Source organism: Thunnus thynnus, chromosome 8 (assembly GCF_963924715.1).
Source record: "Thunnus thynnus chromosome 8, fThuThy2.1, whole genome shotgun sequence".
In the NCBI taxonomy this organism is placed as follows: domain Eukaryota; kingdom Metazoa; phylum Chordata; class Actinopteri; order Scombriformes; family Scombridae; genus Thunnus; species Thunnus thynnus.
The window spans coordinates 5,375,017-5,392,685 of NC_089524.1; the positions used below are offsets into that span (position 1 = coordinate 5,375,017).

General features: G+C 38.7%; 1 protein-coding gene across 3 annotated transcripts in view; it reads left to right on the forward strand.

Annotated features, from left to right (window-relative positions):
• LOC137187357 (carboxyl-terminal PDZ ligand of neuronal nitric oxide synthase protein-like) overlaps nucleotides 1–7,241 on the forward strand; it is a 188,356-nt gene extending 181,115 nt beyond the window's left edge. For all 3 annotated transcript variants that reach the window (XM_067596193.1, XM_067596194.1, XM_067596195.1), the window contains one exon: nucleotides 1,681–7,241. In XM_067596193.1, the coding sequence (XP_067452294.1) occupies nucleotides 1,681–2,362 (682 nt within the window). In that variant the 3' untranslated portion in view covers nucleotides 2,363–7,241. The remainder of the gene's footprint in view (nucleotides 1–1,680) is intronic.
• Nucleotides 7,242–17,669: the final 10,428 nt, after the last annotated feature.

Genomic DNA, 17,669 nt, shown 5'->3' on the forward strand with positions numbered 1-17,669 from the left:
CTCTCACAATATTTCTGTCATCAACTACTGTTGTTTTCCTTGGCCTGTTCGACGTGTGTTGCTCAGCACACCAGTAGTTTCATTCCAAATTGTTCTGCTTGCTATTCCCAATGTTTGTCCAATGGCTCTGATTGATTTTCCTTCTTTTCTCAGCTTCAAAGCGGCTCCCATAGACAGCTCTCTGGTCTTCATGTTGGTTTATCCTCTTTAACAAGAAATGCAGTCTTTATAGGTTTAAACCCAGGCCAAAAAGTCATGCAGAGCTATTCAACCTTAAAGGCAACACCTGGTCAACAAGAAACACCTGTCAGTCACATGTTCCAATAGTTTTGCTCACTTGAAAAGTGGGCGGGTTCAAACAAAGGGTGGTATGTCCTGAGTTGTTTAACACATCTAGATGTAAATACCAGGAAATAAAAGCTCTGAACTCTTGTCTCATCTTTTGATCTTAAACCCAAATGTCTTCAGTGAACAACATAAAAAAGGGAATTTGCATTGCTGTTCCAATACTTTTGGAGGGGACTGTATTTCTTCTGTATCCGTGTGGAAATGACTTCCATATACACAGTTTAAACTCAGCTTCATTTACCAAATTAATTAGCAGACTCAACGGTTGCTGGTTTGTCTCTGCACTCTTGCTCTGTGCGATCGGTTTTCATTTGACCTCTCTAACTGACTGAATCCATCTCCGACTTAATTCAACTTAATGATAAATCCACTGAAAGACATAAAATATAGAATCACCTGAGCTGAAAGATCACTGTAAATTATCCACTGGTTCAGAAAAGTTGAATAATTTAAGATTTTTCCAGTGAAATGTGGTTTTAAATTAATAACGACACATCAGAGACCCACTGGTGAGACACCTGAAATTGAATAAGACAGATTTTGCTGCTTCTTATCAAAGTCAAAATGGAAATGCCTTTTTAAGTGTCTGTTCATCGCTTGCTTACAAACACGTACACAGATGAAGACACACTCGTACTCTTTATGGGTTGTGTATGTGTGTGTCTGTATTTGAGGATTTGTTCCAGAAGCATTGATCTGTTGTCTCTCCGACTGAAAATCAGTCAAGCAAAAGTCATTTTTCAGCAGCTCTGCCTCTCATTTGTCTCCATTTACTGGACTGTGGATAAATTTATTTTAATTTATCAGCTATGATCTGTAAAGATTTTTGCTGGACCACCGACCGATTCGGATGGACGGAGCTGAAGGTCTTTCGTGTAATAACTGAGTGGTTCTCACTTCTGTTGAGACCTGGATGCAGAGATGAGGCGTCTAGCAGACACAAGGAGCATGACCTCATTGATCAGTCATCTCATTAAGTTTTATTCTTGTATTTTGAGTATAAATGGCGATATCTATAGACATATCAGCTTACTGTTTGTATAGATGAAGTCAGAAAAGTCAACTCACCCCAAAATACTTCATAGTTTTCCTGTGAAACACACTAGTGCCTTCAAATGAGGTCATGTTTGTGACTTCACTCGGAGCTGTGACACAGCTGATGTTTTCAAAAAGTCAGAGTGCATGAAAGTTAACTGTTGGATGTTTTTTTTATTGATTTATTCTGTTGTGTGAAATGCAGAAAACACAAAATTATTCATCATTTTTGGAAAGGGACTAAAGTTTTCTTTATCTGTCTCTTGTTTCCACCTCCTTTTCCCTCCTCTCCTCCAGTCACATCTCCTCCTTCGACTCCTTCCCTCGGCTGGACCCGCCACCGCCGTCGGGAAAGAAGCGCCTCCCCCGGGCGTTGAAGACCACCCAGGACATGATGATCTCCTCTGACCCCGTGGTCTCCTCTCCGGAAGCCGCAGACTCTTCCTCCTTCCTCTCCTCCCCGGACAAGACACCCCTCATCGTCAAGGAGGAGCTGAGGAACGACGAGGCGCATCAGCAGCAGCAGCCGGGCGGCGAGAGGGAGGAAGATGATCTGAACAACAGGTTGACGGATATCACCGCACATCTGGGCCCGGCGGAGAAGGAAGTCGCCGCCGATTCGGAGACGACGGGGAGCAACGGCAAGGTGGACGGCGTGATCGGCGGAGGAGAGGAAGACGGTGTGAAAGATAAATGCATAGAAGGAGGCGCGGAGGAACATCAGCATCAGCTCCAGCTCTCCGTGCCAGACCTCATCAACAAAGATCCCCCACAGGTGGAGCCCAGAGCCAAACCCTGCGACGTCTGGCAGAAGGCTTCGGGGCCAGACTCCAGGCTGGCCTCCACCCCCTGCTCGGGGAAAACTCCCTGTCGCATCAGCCTGGGTGAGGACGCCCTGCTGGGGAACGGCGCCCCTAAAGGCAACGGAGTGAGCGTTGAAGACACGGAGCCCCACCCGGACCTGCTGTCGTTCGAGTAACGAGCAGATACCACTTCAGTATGATTTGAAAAAAAGTTTGGAACTTTTTCTTTTAATTTCCACTCAAAAAGCTGCAAAAATCAAGCGGGGGGTAATTCAAACAGACTGCAGTAAGCACTGCGGATCAAATATTCACTGCCACTTTTAAATATATAACTCGCCCTGCTCCAGGCTTTACTTTAGGAAAAGGGAATAAGTGCTTTCAGAAACCAGGGCAGAGGCCAGATCTGTTGCTTTTTAAACTTTTTAGCAGCTTCTTAGATGTGCGGACGAGTTTAAAAGGTCATGATGTTAAAATACGACCCCTTCAAACATGGCTGATCATGGGTCAGTCGGACGCTACCAGCTCCTTCCTAATGATATGACAACAAAGCTGACCGGCACTGGATGATAAATGAGTAGCAAGAAGGTAAAATGAGTTGAAAAGGAGGGAACATTACTGCACAGAGAGAATCTGAATTTTAACATTTTAAGCAGAGAACACACAGCTATCGAGAATCATAACTTTATCAGAATGTACTTAACACGTTTTAGTTTTTACGACAGCTTTATGAAAACGTCTCGTCTGCTTTAGTAACGTAATAACTACCAGATAATGCAACACTGAATGTAACGAGTGTAATGAAATAATGTAAAATCCTGTTAATGAATCACTGGGGAGTAAAAACAACTTCATGCTGATGTAATTTTCTCCTGAAAATACAAATTATTATTACTTAACATCTAAAAAAACATATATGTTATATCAATTCAATATCAGTATGAACTTATTATAATAATTGTGATCAATTAATGACATGTATGATCCAATTAAAGGGACATTTTTGTTACATGTTGCATAAATTCATATTCTACAAAAGCTGCTGCAATAAAAACAATTAGAAACCGCAGCTAATATGAGGATAGTTAGTTTTCCAGCATAGATTTCTTGAAAACTGAATGCAGACTCAGTAGAAGAAGAAGAAGAAGAAGAAGAAGGAAACAAGTGAGAGAAGCTGAACGAATGTGGATGTGTTATATAGATGGCGAGGTTTTGGAGGAAGTTCACTTTCAGTTCAGCCGCTACAAAATGTCAAGTAGCTGCCAGGCAGTTTCTTTACAGAGATGACAGGCTTAAGAGTTTGATCATAACCGGAAGCCTTTTAACCCCTGACTTCATCCATATTAAACCCTTTTTTTGTCCAGTAGGAGTTGTAGAAGTCGCCACTACTGCAGCAGACTTTGGCGCGGATCATGATTGAATCTCAGCAAGGAAGAATATTGATCATTTACCCCAATCGATAGGTGTGTTTTTAGACTAAAAAAGAAATCTGGGGTGATCACGGTGATTTATTTTGAATACTAGAAAACATAATAATCTGTGATGATAAATGATGAAATATAAATGGTGCAAAATTCAGGTTTAAACTGGATTATAAAGTTGTTTTTTGGTACTTTGTGGGAGTCCAGCATGAACAGCAGCAGTTTAGCGCCTGAATCCACCAGGAGACACTTTTTAGTGTAAAACGATGCAAAACCATAAAATCCATGTGAAAATCACGTATTTCGCTCTGCTCATCATAGAAAATGTCGGTATTTTTTGGTAAATGTCAAAAAATGTCGAAAACAACAAAGCTTTACCTATTAGACACACATCATATGATTTTTTTCTTGCACTGAGTTCATCAAAAGTACCGATACTTAGATACTTTTCGAAGAGCTAACCAATAGAGAACCAGGACTGAAGTACATCTTTCCTAGGAAGGAGATACCGGAAATAATTGAAGAGTATCTTAATTGAATGTTGATAAAGACACTTATTGATTTCATACAAGTGCAAATCAGATCAGAACATGTTTAAAACGATACAATCTGTTAATTATACATTCGACAGCATCGAAAGTACCAAAGCTATAAAAAAAAAAACAGATCTACAATCAGATTTTCAACCAAAGGCTGCACAGATGAAGCAACGAGGAAGAAAATCAAAATTTCCTCAACTTGTGGCTCTTGCAGCATTTTCTCCAGTAACGAACCCACCATGTGTCTGGTGGGTGACGTAGAGTTAGCCTTGAGACTTTTTTTTCTATTTGTTGTGGTATCGAAAGGTATTGAAGTTTAAAATTCTGGTATCGTGTCAACCTTACTGTGCACCATTAAAAAAATAAAATGTCTTTAATTAGCAAAATACAAGTAAAAGCACAATTTAGCAATTTTAATATGCGGGACAGTGTTCAGGTTATTTACATGACTGTATCTCACGTTAGATAATCACTTCCAGGTGTTTGCTGCTGACAAAAATCATTTTTCCTGAACTGGCTGAGCTGAAAGTGAATTCTTATGAAACCTGAGAGAGAGCTGGGATGGATGGATGGATGGATGGATGGATGGATAGATGGATAGATAGATGGATTTATGGACGGCATGTGGAGGGCAGGCTTGTGAAAAGTTGTTTTTTTGAGAGAAACAGAGGCAAGATAATGAGCTGTCAACAGAAAGAGATGAAAGAGATGTATTTTATTCAAGCAGATTATTAAGTGACAGACCAAAGACATTAATTAGCGTCTCAGTCAGACAGGTTGCTTTTGTCATATTGTTCTTAGTAAGCTGTTTGAGTGAAAAGAGAAGCAATAATTCATGCAGAAGAGACTTTTTTCCTCCTTTATTTTAACTTAATCTGCTAATGAAGAGGCGTACATCAAAGTAAAAGCATTTAAAACATTGAGAATTTAGTAGCAATTCACCAGAGAGTCAGGAGTGTTGGTGAGCTGACGTTAATGGAAAGCATCCATATTGATGTATCACTAGTAGAAGGAGATGGTTGTTTTAGCACAAGATCTTTAGACACAGATCCCAATCCCCCTCAACCCCAGAATGACCCTTTTTTATTCCTGTGAGGTCCTTCAGTGGCCTCTAGAAGTGACCGCTGTGTCCTTGCAGGGATTTCCTGACCTTAGAAACCAGCAGAAATTCCCAGAAGCAGCAGACAGACAGACAGACAGACAGACAGACAGACGGGACACAGAGCCAGCTGTAGATGTTGTTGTGATCAGGTCGTGTCCGGCAGAATGAGAGGGATTGTGGAGCTGTTAGAGAAAAGAAGCTTTGTCTCAGTCTGTCTCTGTCTCTCCTGTGTGTCTCTCTCTGTCTTTGTCTCACACACTACAGTACAAATGTCTCCAAACATCCCCCTTTTTTTATTTTAAAGCTGTACAGCAGATGTCCCCCAAGAGCCAAACCATTAAAGGGTCAGTTCACGCAAAGTACAAAAATCAATTTCACCATAATTGTATGGAACCCCAGAGAGAGCTAAAGGTCTGTACGCTGAAGAGATTATTTTTTGCATGTGTGGATCTCGCAGTTACTCCACAGACATTAAGGTGCCAGTATACTTAAACCAAACAGTGTCTATGGCACACAACACCGCTCCATCCGATCATTCCTGGTGGGTTAACATTTAGATTATCCGACTGTGTGAACGTGAGACAGTAAGCAGCGTTTAAACGTCTCTCTCAGGCTCCTTTTGTTCATTCAACAAGTGCAACAACCTGAATGTCAAGAGGAGAGATTGTCTGGAAATTGTAGGCTGTTATCCTCTTATTAAAATTATTATCTCTCTCTAGTATCTCCTCCTCTCTATGAAGGCCAGTGTTTCACCTCGCCTCGGAGCGCGGCTGATCAGAACAGATATAAACACTTTTTCCCCCCCGGACGAGGTCGTACAAGCTAGTTCTCATCGAGCATACCTCGACCTTTAATACTTTATCAAATGTCTGCGTGGTACGCTGGCATTCAGGTGAACTGACCCTTTAAAAAGCAGAACATCAGGTAGCAAGAGTGAAAAAGCTGTTATGAAAACGAATGTGCTAAAACAACCAGAGGTAGAAACATGACTTTCAATGACTTTAACAGTTTGGATGTTTAAAACTTTTATCAATCCATCACAAAATCTCATATTTTTAATGTTTTAAATGTTTGAACTTCATTTAGATTTATCTCACTGAGGAGAGCGCTGACGTCGACATCAATCTGTCCTCAAATTGTGAAATATATTTTAGGTGACACTGACTTTTTTTTGAGGTGCTTGTCACTCAGCACAGAAGTAACTCCAACACCTGGATGAACCGGGTATGAGAGGTTTTGACCTGACTGAACAAAACCAAACACACAAACACACAATCAGTCAGCAGCTGCTTGTATTTAATGAAAAGATAAATGCAATAAGACGCCATTAGACTGTAAGAAATCTTTCATTTCTTACAGCGGAATCACCACTGAAGAGAAGAAAGCTAATAACTCATAACTTTTACTTTATAAAAACCACTAACGTAGATATCTTTTGTATTTTCTGATGAAGGAATGGTGGTGTACATTTTTTTTTTTTTTTACAATATCTGTGAATATGCAAATTGGTTCTTGCTGTAAGAAATGAAGGAAAGTGATTTATTTTGATATTTAGACATAGAATCTAGTTCTGCAATCTGTTTTATTTAGCTGCGTCTGATTTCGATAAGAGAAAAAAATGATCTTGCTTTCTATTTTTCTTGTTGTTGAATTTTGTTTCTGTAAAGCCGGTCGACATAATTTCAGTAATTATGATGACTGAAGGAAGATAAATGCTGCGCATGAAGGATTTTTTTTGAAAATGAGGCACAAACGGACTGCTGGAAGCAAACCTGGGACTGTTTTTTTTTTTTTATCGATTTTATCTTCAAGCTATTGCAAATTAAATGAATTCTTTAATTTTTTTCTATGTAATGAAAATATGCTACAAAAATCAAAATGATTGATGATTTTGATGTCTTTTTTTTTTTTTAAAGTGGAGATGTGATAATTCCTGTAATGACTGTAATCTATAAAAAAAAAAAAAAATCTGGAAATAGAGCTAATCATGACCATCTTGTGTTGTGTTGTGACTTTTTAAAAGACTTAACATGAGCCTCTTCCTCTCTTCTCTTCATTTCTTCCAAGCATATCCTGTCTTTCATGTCTTCATTCAGCCTCCCACTCAGCCCTGCCAGAGAACTTCCTGTTTTGATGAAGCTGATGTCCTTGTCAGTTTTACCATTTTTTTCCTCTGAATCTGTGTCAATCTTCAGCATAGACGGGTTCTTGTGTGTCCTTCCCTCCGTTTGATAGATCGTCTCTTTTTTAGAGAACCAAACATGGAGAGACGGCGGTGGCAGAAACTCAGGAGCCAGAATCTGCTCTGATGTTTAATTCATCCGTGTTTGTCCTAATTCAGGGAAATCTCGCTCTTCCTCTCGGCGTCTCCATGTGTCGCTGACCTCGTGTTCGTTACTGCATCGAGATGAGTCAAAACCCCCGTCAGGATGCGTCTGAGGAGGACTCCTAAGATTGTATGATGAGCTGGTTTATTTACCTAACTTCCAAACTGTTGGTGTAAACAACCAATCAGCTCAGATATACAGGTCTTGTCACAGTTTAATTATTTAAACACGATGCATTTATTCATTCTCTACATTGGAAATCTAGGACTCCATGCATAATGAATCAGCGAGTGTGGGGGACAGTTAGCAGGCTGCATGCATGTCTATACAGCCAAACAACATGAAAAGAGAAAGTCTTGATCAATATGCTCATGTCAATAATAACAGTAAGTAAGTCAGAGTAAGTTTCTAACTTTCAACAAGCAAATCTCATATGAGATGTTCTGTATCTGACGAAGCTTTGGCATAAAACTGAAGTGGGATATCAGTGGGATACCCTGTGGCGTTTTCGTGTAAACAAACGGTTCTCATCAGAAAGCATTACGCCTTTTTTTTTTGAGGTCTAACAAATGTGTTGAAAGCACTTCCTTCCTCTTAAAACAATTTTCTGTTTGATGTTTGAGCTTCACTGTGCAGAATGAATGTATGTGCGGAGTTAGTTTTCACATTAAGTTCATCAAAAGTCCAAGTTAAAGGCGCCTACAAGCAGGATTTGTGACATCACAGCTAGTTCAGAGCCAATCGCGGTGCGGTACGCAACTTATACTAATTTAATGTGATAAAGTTTGGACTTTTCAGTGAAGATCTTGTGACCAGTAGTTAAACTTTTGAAAGGAAAAAATATTTGCATGTTCATAGATTCTGTTTTTTTCAATGAGGAGGAAGAAGGAGAAGATGTAATTTTAAAAGAGTTCTTAATGAGGTAAATGAACTTTTTTTGGTGGAAAAAAAAAAAAACACGTCCAACACAATTTATTATTTAAAGCAGAGGATTTTTTATGTCTGGAGGGGATCTTTAAACTTGCATAGTTTTCATCTGTGTTACTAATCTTAACTTTATTTGAACATATTTCATTGCATTTAAATGTCTATTTTCAGTTTTTAAAAAACAGCATATCATCGTCGTTGGGGGGTTGTGACAGGAAGTGATGAAGAAGAATACAACACAAACACACTGCGTCAAGTTAATTACTGCTATAAAGTTATATAATTGTTTTTCAGGGTTTTCTTTACTGAATCATAGTGTTTGAACGTGGTGCAGAACAGATGTTCATTCTTATTTAAGCTCCACAATACGTTGTTACTTGTGTAACAGTGTTATTAGTATGTGCACCGAGCAGAGAGAGCAATCAGCCTTCAGAAGTGAAGGAAGCCGCTGCAGATGAGCTCCTCAGAGCTTTGTGAAAATGAATAATTAGATGTTCTTAGTGATAGTTGAAGGAAAAGGCCCCATACTGAGTACAAGGTCTTTGCTGAGATGGTAATATCTATGCAATGTATATTTAATACATTCTATTATTTGAGGAGGCAGGCCTGTATTGTAGCGTCAACCCTCCTCCCTTCACACACACGAGCTCCTTGCAGCCCCGACAGAGCAGAGGATTAGTAAAGTAGTTTGCTCTCTGAGGTGGAACGCGGTGATTCACCAGATGAGAAGGTGAATGTCAAACAGAAAAGATTTGAATAGCAGAGTAATGATTGATTTTTTTAAATGCCATCAGACAAAAAAGATGTTGGATAGATAAACCAACTGTGACCTTCTCGTTGTGCAGATCACCTTTCTGTCTGTATGTTTTTATAATAAGGTCCTTCTTTTAATCCTCTGTTTGCCGTTTACTGAGACTAAGAAGAGGCTGCAGCTCCTGACGGCTCCAGCTAACATGATGATGTTTTGTTGGTTATTTTCACCATCTTAGTTTAGCCTGTTTTCATGCTAACACTTGCTAATCAGGACTAAACAACAAAGTACAGCTGAGGCTGATGGGAAGATTGTTACTTCTGCAGGTATTTGGTCAGAAAGTTAATTATTGACCAGCTGATTGAAGGAGTCATTAAATTCATCCTCTTGGTAGAAAATTTCACAGCAATCAATCCAATAGTTGTTGAGACATTTAAAGGACGAGTTCACTATTTATTTTAATGTCTTAAAACAACAGTCAAGAGTCCAAATGAACATTGAAACATGTTTTTCTTGCTGTAATCATTCCTCCTGTTCATACTGACCATTAGAAGATCCCTTCATAATGCACTTCCAATGTAAGTGATGGGGGACAAAATCCACAGTCCTCCTTCTGTGTAGGAGCTGTTTATTAGTTTAGGAGTTATTACAGTTGTTTGTTTTATTAATAATTATTAATATTTGTTTTGAATGTTTGATTACTGTAGATATTTGCTTTGTTAATTGGATTTTGAACATATTTTCTTTTGCTAGTTTTGCTAGTCTATCCTTCTACTCTTTACTTTTAATAAGTACTGCAGCTGCCCTTACGAAGTACATACTGTTGCATGCAGTATGCATACAGTTGTGACATAGTACTTCATCTGTTGTTGCTGCATCTGTCATCGCGCTGTCATCGGTCTGTGCTCTCTCGGCGACTCAGTCGATGTGACAAATCTTCTGTGCAGAGGATTGTGGGTCAGAAAAGCAGGCTGGTTTACATACTGCAAAATATGACCGGATGTAGTAGAACATCCTGGTACTTTTGGCATACTGTGTTTGTCATATTATGTATCAGGACATACTAAATCTTTTTCTGGTTTACTAAATAAATGGTAGTATGGGTATATCAGAGCAAGAGAAGCAGCAGGAGCCATGATTGTTTTCTTTTGTTTGCTTGCTTGCAATAGATAAATAAACCTCAAAATAAAAACACAAAGACTTCATATGGACAGTGGAGTCCTTCTGCCTGTGTAACCTGAACATGAAGTCTCAAACTCTTTTGAGAGTTTGATAATAATCACTCTTATTGTATAGTTTTAATTTCAGTATTGATACTTGTAGATTGAAAAAGTCAAAGGATTATGCACAGTATGCATAAGACTGAAAGGGCAGAGTCCACCTGACACATTGCTCTTTTGTTTTATAATTTCTGCATTATAACAGTACCACCATCACCCAGAACAACACACACACACACACACACACCGATCCATGGTTTGTCGTGTTCCTCTCTCTCTCTCTCTCTCTCTCTCTCTCTCTCTCTCTCTCTCTCTCTCTCTCTCTCTCTCTCTCTCTCTCTCTCTCTCTCTCTCTCTCTCTCAGATCACAGCCTGACCCTCAGGAGAAGCCGTCTGTCTGCCGGAGCATTAGTCACTGCCAGCTGCCAGGATGGAGTTCTTATCAGGTTTATTGATCAGCATGGGGAATGATTACAGCTCTGTGTTTGTGTGTGTGTGTGTGTGTGAAAGAGAGACAGCCTGAGAGGACTCTGTTCTCAGTTCTGACCCAATCTAGACTCACAAAGCTCCAAAACCGCATCACCCACACAGAAAAAACTCAAATCTGATCATTAAAGCTGCTGCAAGTCGACAACAACAACTACAGTGTTGAAGCAAAGCTTTCAAGAGTTTCTAGTGATGGAAGGTTATGGAAGGATGGATGGATGGAATAATCTGTCAACACATTCAGCAAATCAAACCTGCAGGAGCTTTATCCTCTTAGTGAAATAAGTTATTTGATTTATTGAAATGTGTTATTTCAATGACCCTGGACTCCACTTCAAATTGTAAGTCAGTGGTTTTTCCTTTTTTACTGTCTCTGCAGGCTTTGAAAGCAGAAACACATCCTTTAAAATTTAATTTCTATCAACAAACTAACAATATTGGGCAAATGAATATCAAAATGTCATGTCTGCTTGATGAGCATCACTTTTTTTCCTTTTCATACTTGTAAAAATTCTGTCTTCTTGTACTAAACATTTATTTTTGCTGTCTGAAACTGAATCCCGGGTTGCCTCTCTGCCGCACCATGAAAAACACACACAATATGTTTATTGTTTCAACATGAAAAACATTAATTTAACATAAGCTAAACTCCACATTTTTCCCCTCAGTTGTGCATGCGACCTCCTGCGATGCCCTTCATGCGTGCGTGCGTGCGGGGCCCGCCTGCCCCGCAGTTTCACAAACGCCGGAGGACAAACATCAACTGCACAGTTTGGTCGGCAGATGTTCATTAAAATACACATAAAACAGGAAGAAGAAAAAAAAAACAACCTCAGAGGATCAGGTCAACCCATCAGCCAAGGTGCTAAATCAGTGCGCAAGGTATGTAATGTAAAGTGAGGGTAACCATAGCAACGATACTTTTTTGATGCTGCATTTGACAGATACTAACTCCGAGATGTCCAGATGTATAAAATAGGAAACTAGAATATGTTTTATGTATCAGTCTCGTTTATTTTCTTATATAAAGACGCCTCTCTGCATGTTATCATTCACTTATATATATTAAGACAAACTGAAGTCAAACTTTTACCATTATTTTGGGTTTTTTTTTACATACCTTTAAATAAATATCAATAAAATCAGAATTTGAGGCAAGAAACAGGTTATACAGTTATTTCTGTAAGAGTTAGTTGATGTAATTGGCAGGTTTGGAGAGACATCGAATGACATCATCATTAAGACACCTGCTGACAGGCCTTTCAACAGCGTCTTTGACTCCTGCAGCGAGACATTTCATCTGTAGACGTTTTGTTTGAGGAGGTGCAAATTAGACAAAGCATCAGTTTTAGTTTAAACCAAATTTACAATTATGACTAACAGAGACACGGTATAGAGGTTCTTATTTCTTTACAGTTATTATTTAAGGTATCAGCTTCTTACACGTGTCCCTTTAAAGAGAAAGAGCTTGAGAAAGAAAGTTTTATTGTTATATTTTTATTTTCGTGTTGCTGCCTTTCATCTCCCTCTGCTCAGATCCAAAGGAAGGGCAGGAGTCCCTTTTGTTTTCCTTCCTTTCCTTTATTCTTCTTCTTCCTCTCTCTCTCTCTCTCTCTCTCTCTCTCTCTCTCTCTCTGGGGGGGTGGATGACGTCTCAGACAGTAATTGCTCCCGTCTCTCACAGCTCAAGTGTCTGTTCCTGCCTGCCCCCTCTCAAACTTTGACTTTTGTTTTTTTGTTCACTCATGACTGACTAAAAGACAGGAGCACGCCATACACATCTACTTCACTGCTACTCTTCCTTCTGTACATCATCCAAACATCCATCTGTGTCATCCGAGAGGCTACTGCAGCGCCTCAAAGCCCAGACAGAGCCTCCTTTATGGGAGGAAGCTGTCAAAGGAAACCCTGTAAAAATGATGGGAGTGGTGGGACGAACAGACAGACAGACAAGCTGTTAACTGAGGCAACAAAAGTGTGTCTGCACAGTGAAACAGGCCACGAGGGCTTTACTGCAAAAACTGTTGTTATGTTTTTAGGCATTTTTAGCTTTGTTGGGCAGTGAAGAGCCAGACTTGAAACGAGGGGAGAGAGAGAGATGGGTTTGACATGCGACAAGGGTCCCTGCTGGAATTGACTTTGCAATAATGTGGCATGCAAAGAAACCATTCGGATAACGGGGAGCTTCCAAAAAACTGCTATTTTAACAAGCCATTAAATGCAGTATTGAGTCTTTAAAGCTTATTTTTCTTCAGGGAAGCAGAAATGTGTCAGTGAGGTATAATAGTTTCATTTGTTTCTAATGCAAATCAACTTTTGTTTGGAGTTGAAGTTCCCACTGGAGGGAAAAATGATTTTTTTGTGACTTGTTTTGAAAAAAAAAAGGCAAAATATGAAGACTGAATTAGACTTAAAATGTTCTCTTTTTTTTCATCTCCAGTATACCGGGGTTCCCTCAGGAAGAGAGTAAAAATAATCAAGTGCATACACACACAAAAAACAACAATAACAACAGTCAGTTAATAAATTCACACACCTCTGGAGCAGCTTTCACAGAGCAGAGTGCACTTTTTTATTTTGTGCGTGGAGGAAATCAGATGTTAAACACAGCAGGACCTGTTTAACTTGTCTGCCCTTCGTTGAGAAAGTCAACATACAGCAACAAACAATTCTCTGATCTTTATGATCCCACAGATGTTCAAAAACCATCCACACTTACCCAACAACCTTTAACCTTCAACCAAACCACCCACTCTCTTAAAGGACACATTCTTAAAACAATAGGTGCTCAAATTAACAGCAAAGTACGTTTTGCTTGCTGTTATCGTTCCTCCTGTTCCTCCTGTAACATCAGAAGATTCATTTTAAATGTGCTGCGATGGGGACGAAATCCTCGTTTCGAGCAAAAATTTGTTTAAAAGTTTATCTGAAGATAGTACGAGGCTTCAGCAGGCTGAGTTATCTTCCATCTTCTTCCACTCGTTCACAGTTACAGTCATTTTAGAATAAAACTCTCTCTTTGTGTCCTGACAGAGAGTGTTTTCCTGTTCAGCTGCAGTGGAAATATCATAACAATAAGAAGGAATTTGGCACTAAAAAGACTGTAACATTGAAAGATAATGACTCAATTTTACTCATTTGGACGCTGAAGCTTCATATTCGCTTCAAATAAACTCTTAAATACATTTTTTCACAGAAGGAGGACTGTGGATCCCATCATTGTACCCCATCACTTACATTGTAAATACATTATGAAGGAATCTTCTGATGGTCAGTATGAACAGGAAGAACGATATCAGTTTGAAACAACATGTGTCAATGTTCATTTGGGTACCTGACTATTGTTTTAAGACACACTTGAAAAACAGTGAACGTATCCTTTAGATGCAGTTGAAACTTTAACTAGTCTACTGAATAAATTGCTCTCTCTGCTCAACTCTTGAGCAACTTTTTGCATGTTAAAGTTCACTTGTTTTCTTTGGCTTTTTGTTGATTTTATATATTTATATTTTGTGGTGTCTACACTTTGCACTGTTCCTCTTGGGTCAGTCCAATACATTTTTACAGACTAAAGTATCTCTACAACTATTTTATCGATAGCCATTAAAGTTTGTACATCTGTTTATGGTCTCCAGAGATTAAACACTTATCCAGTGAAATATCTCAATGTTTACAAGATGGATTGACACAAAGTTTGATACAGATGTTCACAGTTCCCAGATGATGTACCCTCCTGACTTCGATGCCCTTATTAATTCTTTATTAAGCCCCACCGTTTGTGGTTTTGAGTGAGATATTTCAACAACTATTGGATAGATTGCCATGAAATTTGGTACAAATATTCACGTTCCCCCTTAGGATGAAGTGAAATAAGTTTGGTGATCCCCTGACCTTTCATCTCGCACCATCATCAGATCAAAAACTACTGATATTCCCATCAGCCTCAGTCATACTTTATGTTTAGTGATAATTAGCATTAGCAGAATTTTGCGTTCTAACATGCTAAACTAAAATGCTACACATGGCAAATACTATACCTGCTAACCACCTGCGTGTTAGCATTATAAATGTTAGCTTGTTAGCATGCTGGCGTTAGCATTTAGCTCAAAGGACCACTGTTTCCTCTATCTATCTCTGTCTCTATTTATCTCTTTTATGGTCTGTTCCTTTGCAACTACTATATAAAGTTACTCACTCACTGAAATATCTACATGTGTAGCTCAGAATATATAGTTGTAAGTATATCTGAAAGAAAAACATTTTATACTAGACGGAACAATCAAACTGTGGTCTAAATGTAACTTCCATATGGTCACGGTAGAGTGAACTGCTGGTCTGAGGCCATAATGAGGTCCTGAACATGATTGATCATGCAGTATAGTGAACCTGTTTATCTTGATCTTGCTAATGTAGTTAATGTTTTTCTAGGGAAAGAGGTGTGTTTGTTCTTCCTTGTGTGCAGCCCTCACTGTCAGCCTTCTATTACAATGAACACTGCTTCCTAGAATGACGTAAAATAAAGGGAAGTTATGAGATGGTTGATTGGTTTGGTACTTTTTGCTTGTTGATCTAACTCTGCAATTGTTCAGAAGAAGCACATTTCACCAGAGTAACTTTATGGAAAAACTTTGCTGCTCAGCCTGGTTCATCTGAGCAGGTAAACAGTAACAGTTCCATCTAGTGGACAATTGAAATCAATACATCTTAAAGCTGCACAGTAACCCAGAATAAAATTTAAAATGAGCACTAATCATCAACATTGATGTGTGATAAATAATCAATAAGCGTGTTCTATAATTCCTTCTCATGCAAAAATCAATCAGAGCTTTACAAGCAAGGTGTTAATCATCATTACTGGAGCTCGTAGCCTCACAAATGACCACAGAGTTGAATCTAAATGGACCTCGAGGTGAGAAAGTGTTTTGTCAGCTGCAGTTTCCAAACTCAAGAGTGAACTTTGAATCTTAATTTTTAAGCCAATATGGATGAAAAATCCTCAAAGTCCTCATAAAAAATTAAAAATTGATTGTCTACAATTATGACAACTGAGCAAACTTCTTGATCAGTCGATGAAGATCATGTGTAGAGCTGCAATGGCTAGTTGACTACTAAATGATGATTAATCAGCAACTATATTGATAATCTAATAATCGTTTTAGACAATATCTTTGGTTTTGGACTTTTGTTCTGAAGATGTTTAAAGATGTAAATTTGGACTCTGGCAAATGATTACAGACATTTTCATTATTTTCATTATATTATTTTATAGACAAAATGATGATTAAAAACTCCAAAACAGCTTAAAGAGACCTTTCTTCTTGTTGCTTTTGTCAACAACATCTTTTAAACACAGTCTCAACAAAAATTGAATATTATAAGCTTCACAAAAAACCACAGCATATATTTATTTTTAGATTGCATTACAATGTAGGGGTTATTTCTCTGGTAATTCAGTGTATAATAACATCAGACATGCAGCACACTGCTGTTTGCTATAAAGTGTTTTCTACAGTCAAACCCAAACATCACTCCTCCTTTCACATTTTCCTCTCTGGAAACTGAATGAAAGAAAATGTCGTCTTTGTTAAAGCTTAATAACGGATTTGAAACCCTGAGCTCCAACTGTCTGTCTGCGGCTGTAACTGCTGACTGAGACTGTGAAGGTTAATCAAGGATACAATGTTGAATGAGGACTCTTCTTCTTCTGCAGAAAATCAGTTTGTTTCTCTGGTCAACTTTGATTTTGTACATTTCAGATTCTTATTTTTTAACAATCCAAAGTTCTTTTGGTGAACCATAATTTCTCAATTTGTTTCCTTTCTCTTCTATAAAGACATATATGTGATGCTGCATATGTTCCCGACAACAGAAATGATCTTCAGGATGAGTAACACCAATCTGAAACTGAAAACAGCAGCTTTACCAGTTCTTCCTCTGACACATGAATCCACCTGTGTGTTATTTTCCTTTGCAGACGGGGAGCTTTTTGCTGATTGAAGGGGAACCATGTGGTGACAACTACAGTCTTAATCAAACCACTCTGATTGGTCTGACAGCTGGGACCAGGCGCTGTGCCACGAGGGTCAACACAAATAGGTACTGGGTGGCTGAGTGGGAAGGCGTCAGAGGAAAAGAGGTGGTGTTCTACAACGATTTGCTGGTCAATCTGAGAAATAAGGTGTTTGATTGGGATTAAAACCTCACTTTGACTCACTTTATTTACAATCAAATGTTTCTGCCATCAGGAAGAGAAAGCTTCTTCTCTGTAAACTGTGAACAGGAGAAAAACAACCATAATGCCCCTCCAGAGGTTGAACTCTTCAGAATACGTGGTTGTGTTTATGAGACATCTTGTTATGACTCAAATATACAGTATGGCTTTGGTCTGTAACTATTTTCATCATTGATTGATCTGTCAGTTATTTTCTCGATTAAACGTCCATCAGTTTCCCAAAGTCCAAGGTGACGCCTTAAAACATCTTATTTCTGACCAGCGTCCTCAAACCAAAGATTCAGTTTATTGTCACTGAACAAAACCAGAAAATATTCACATTTAGCTGCAAACAGAGAATTTCAGCATTTTGTCTTAAAACAATGACACAAAACGATTAATCGATTATCAAAATAGTTGCAGATTAATTTTGCAGCTTTAATATGGTCAAATAATTACTGATTTGGTGTTTGACTTCTAAACACGAGCGTTAAAAACTATT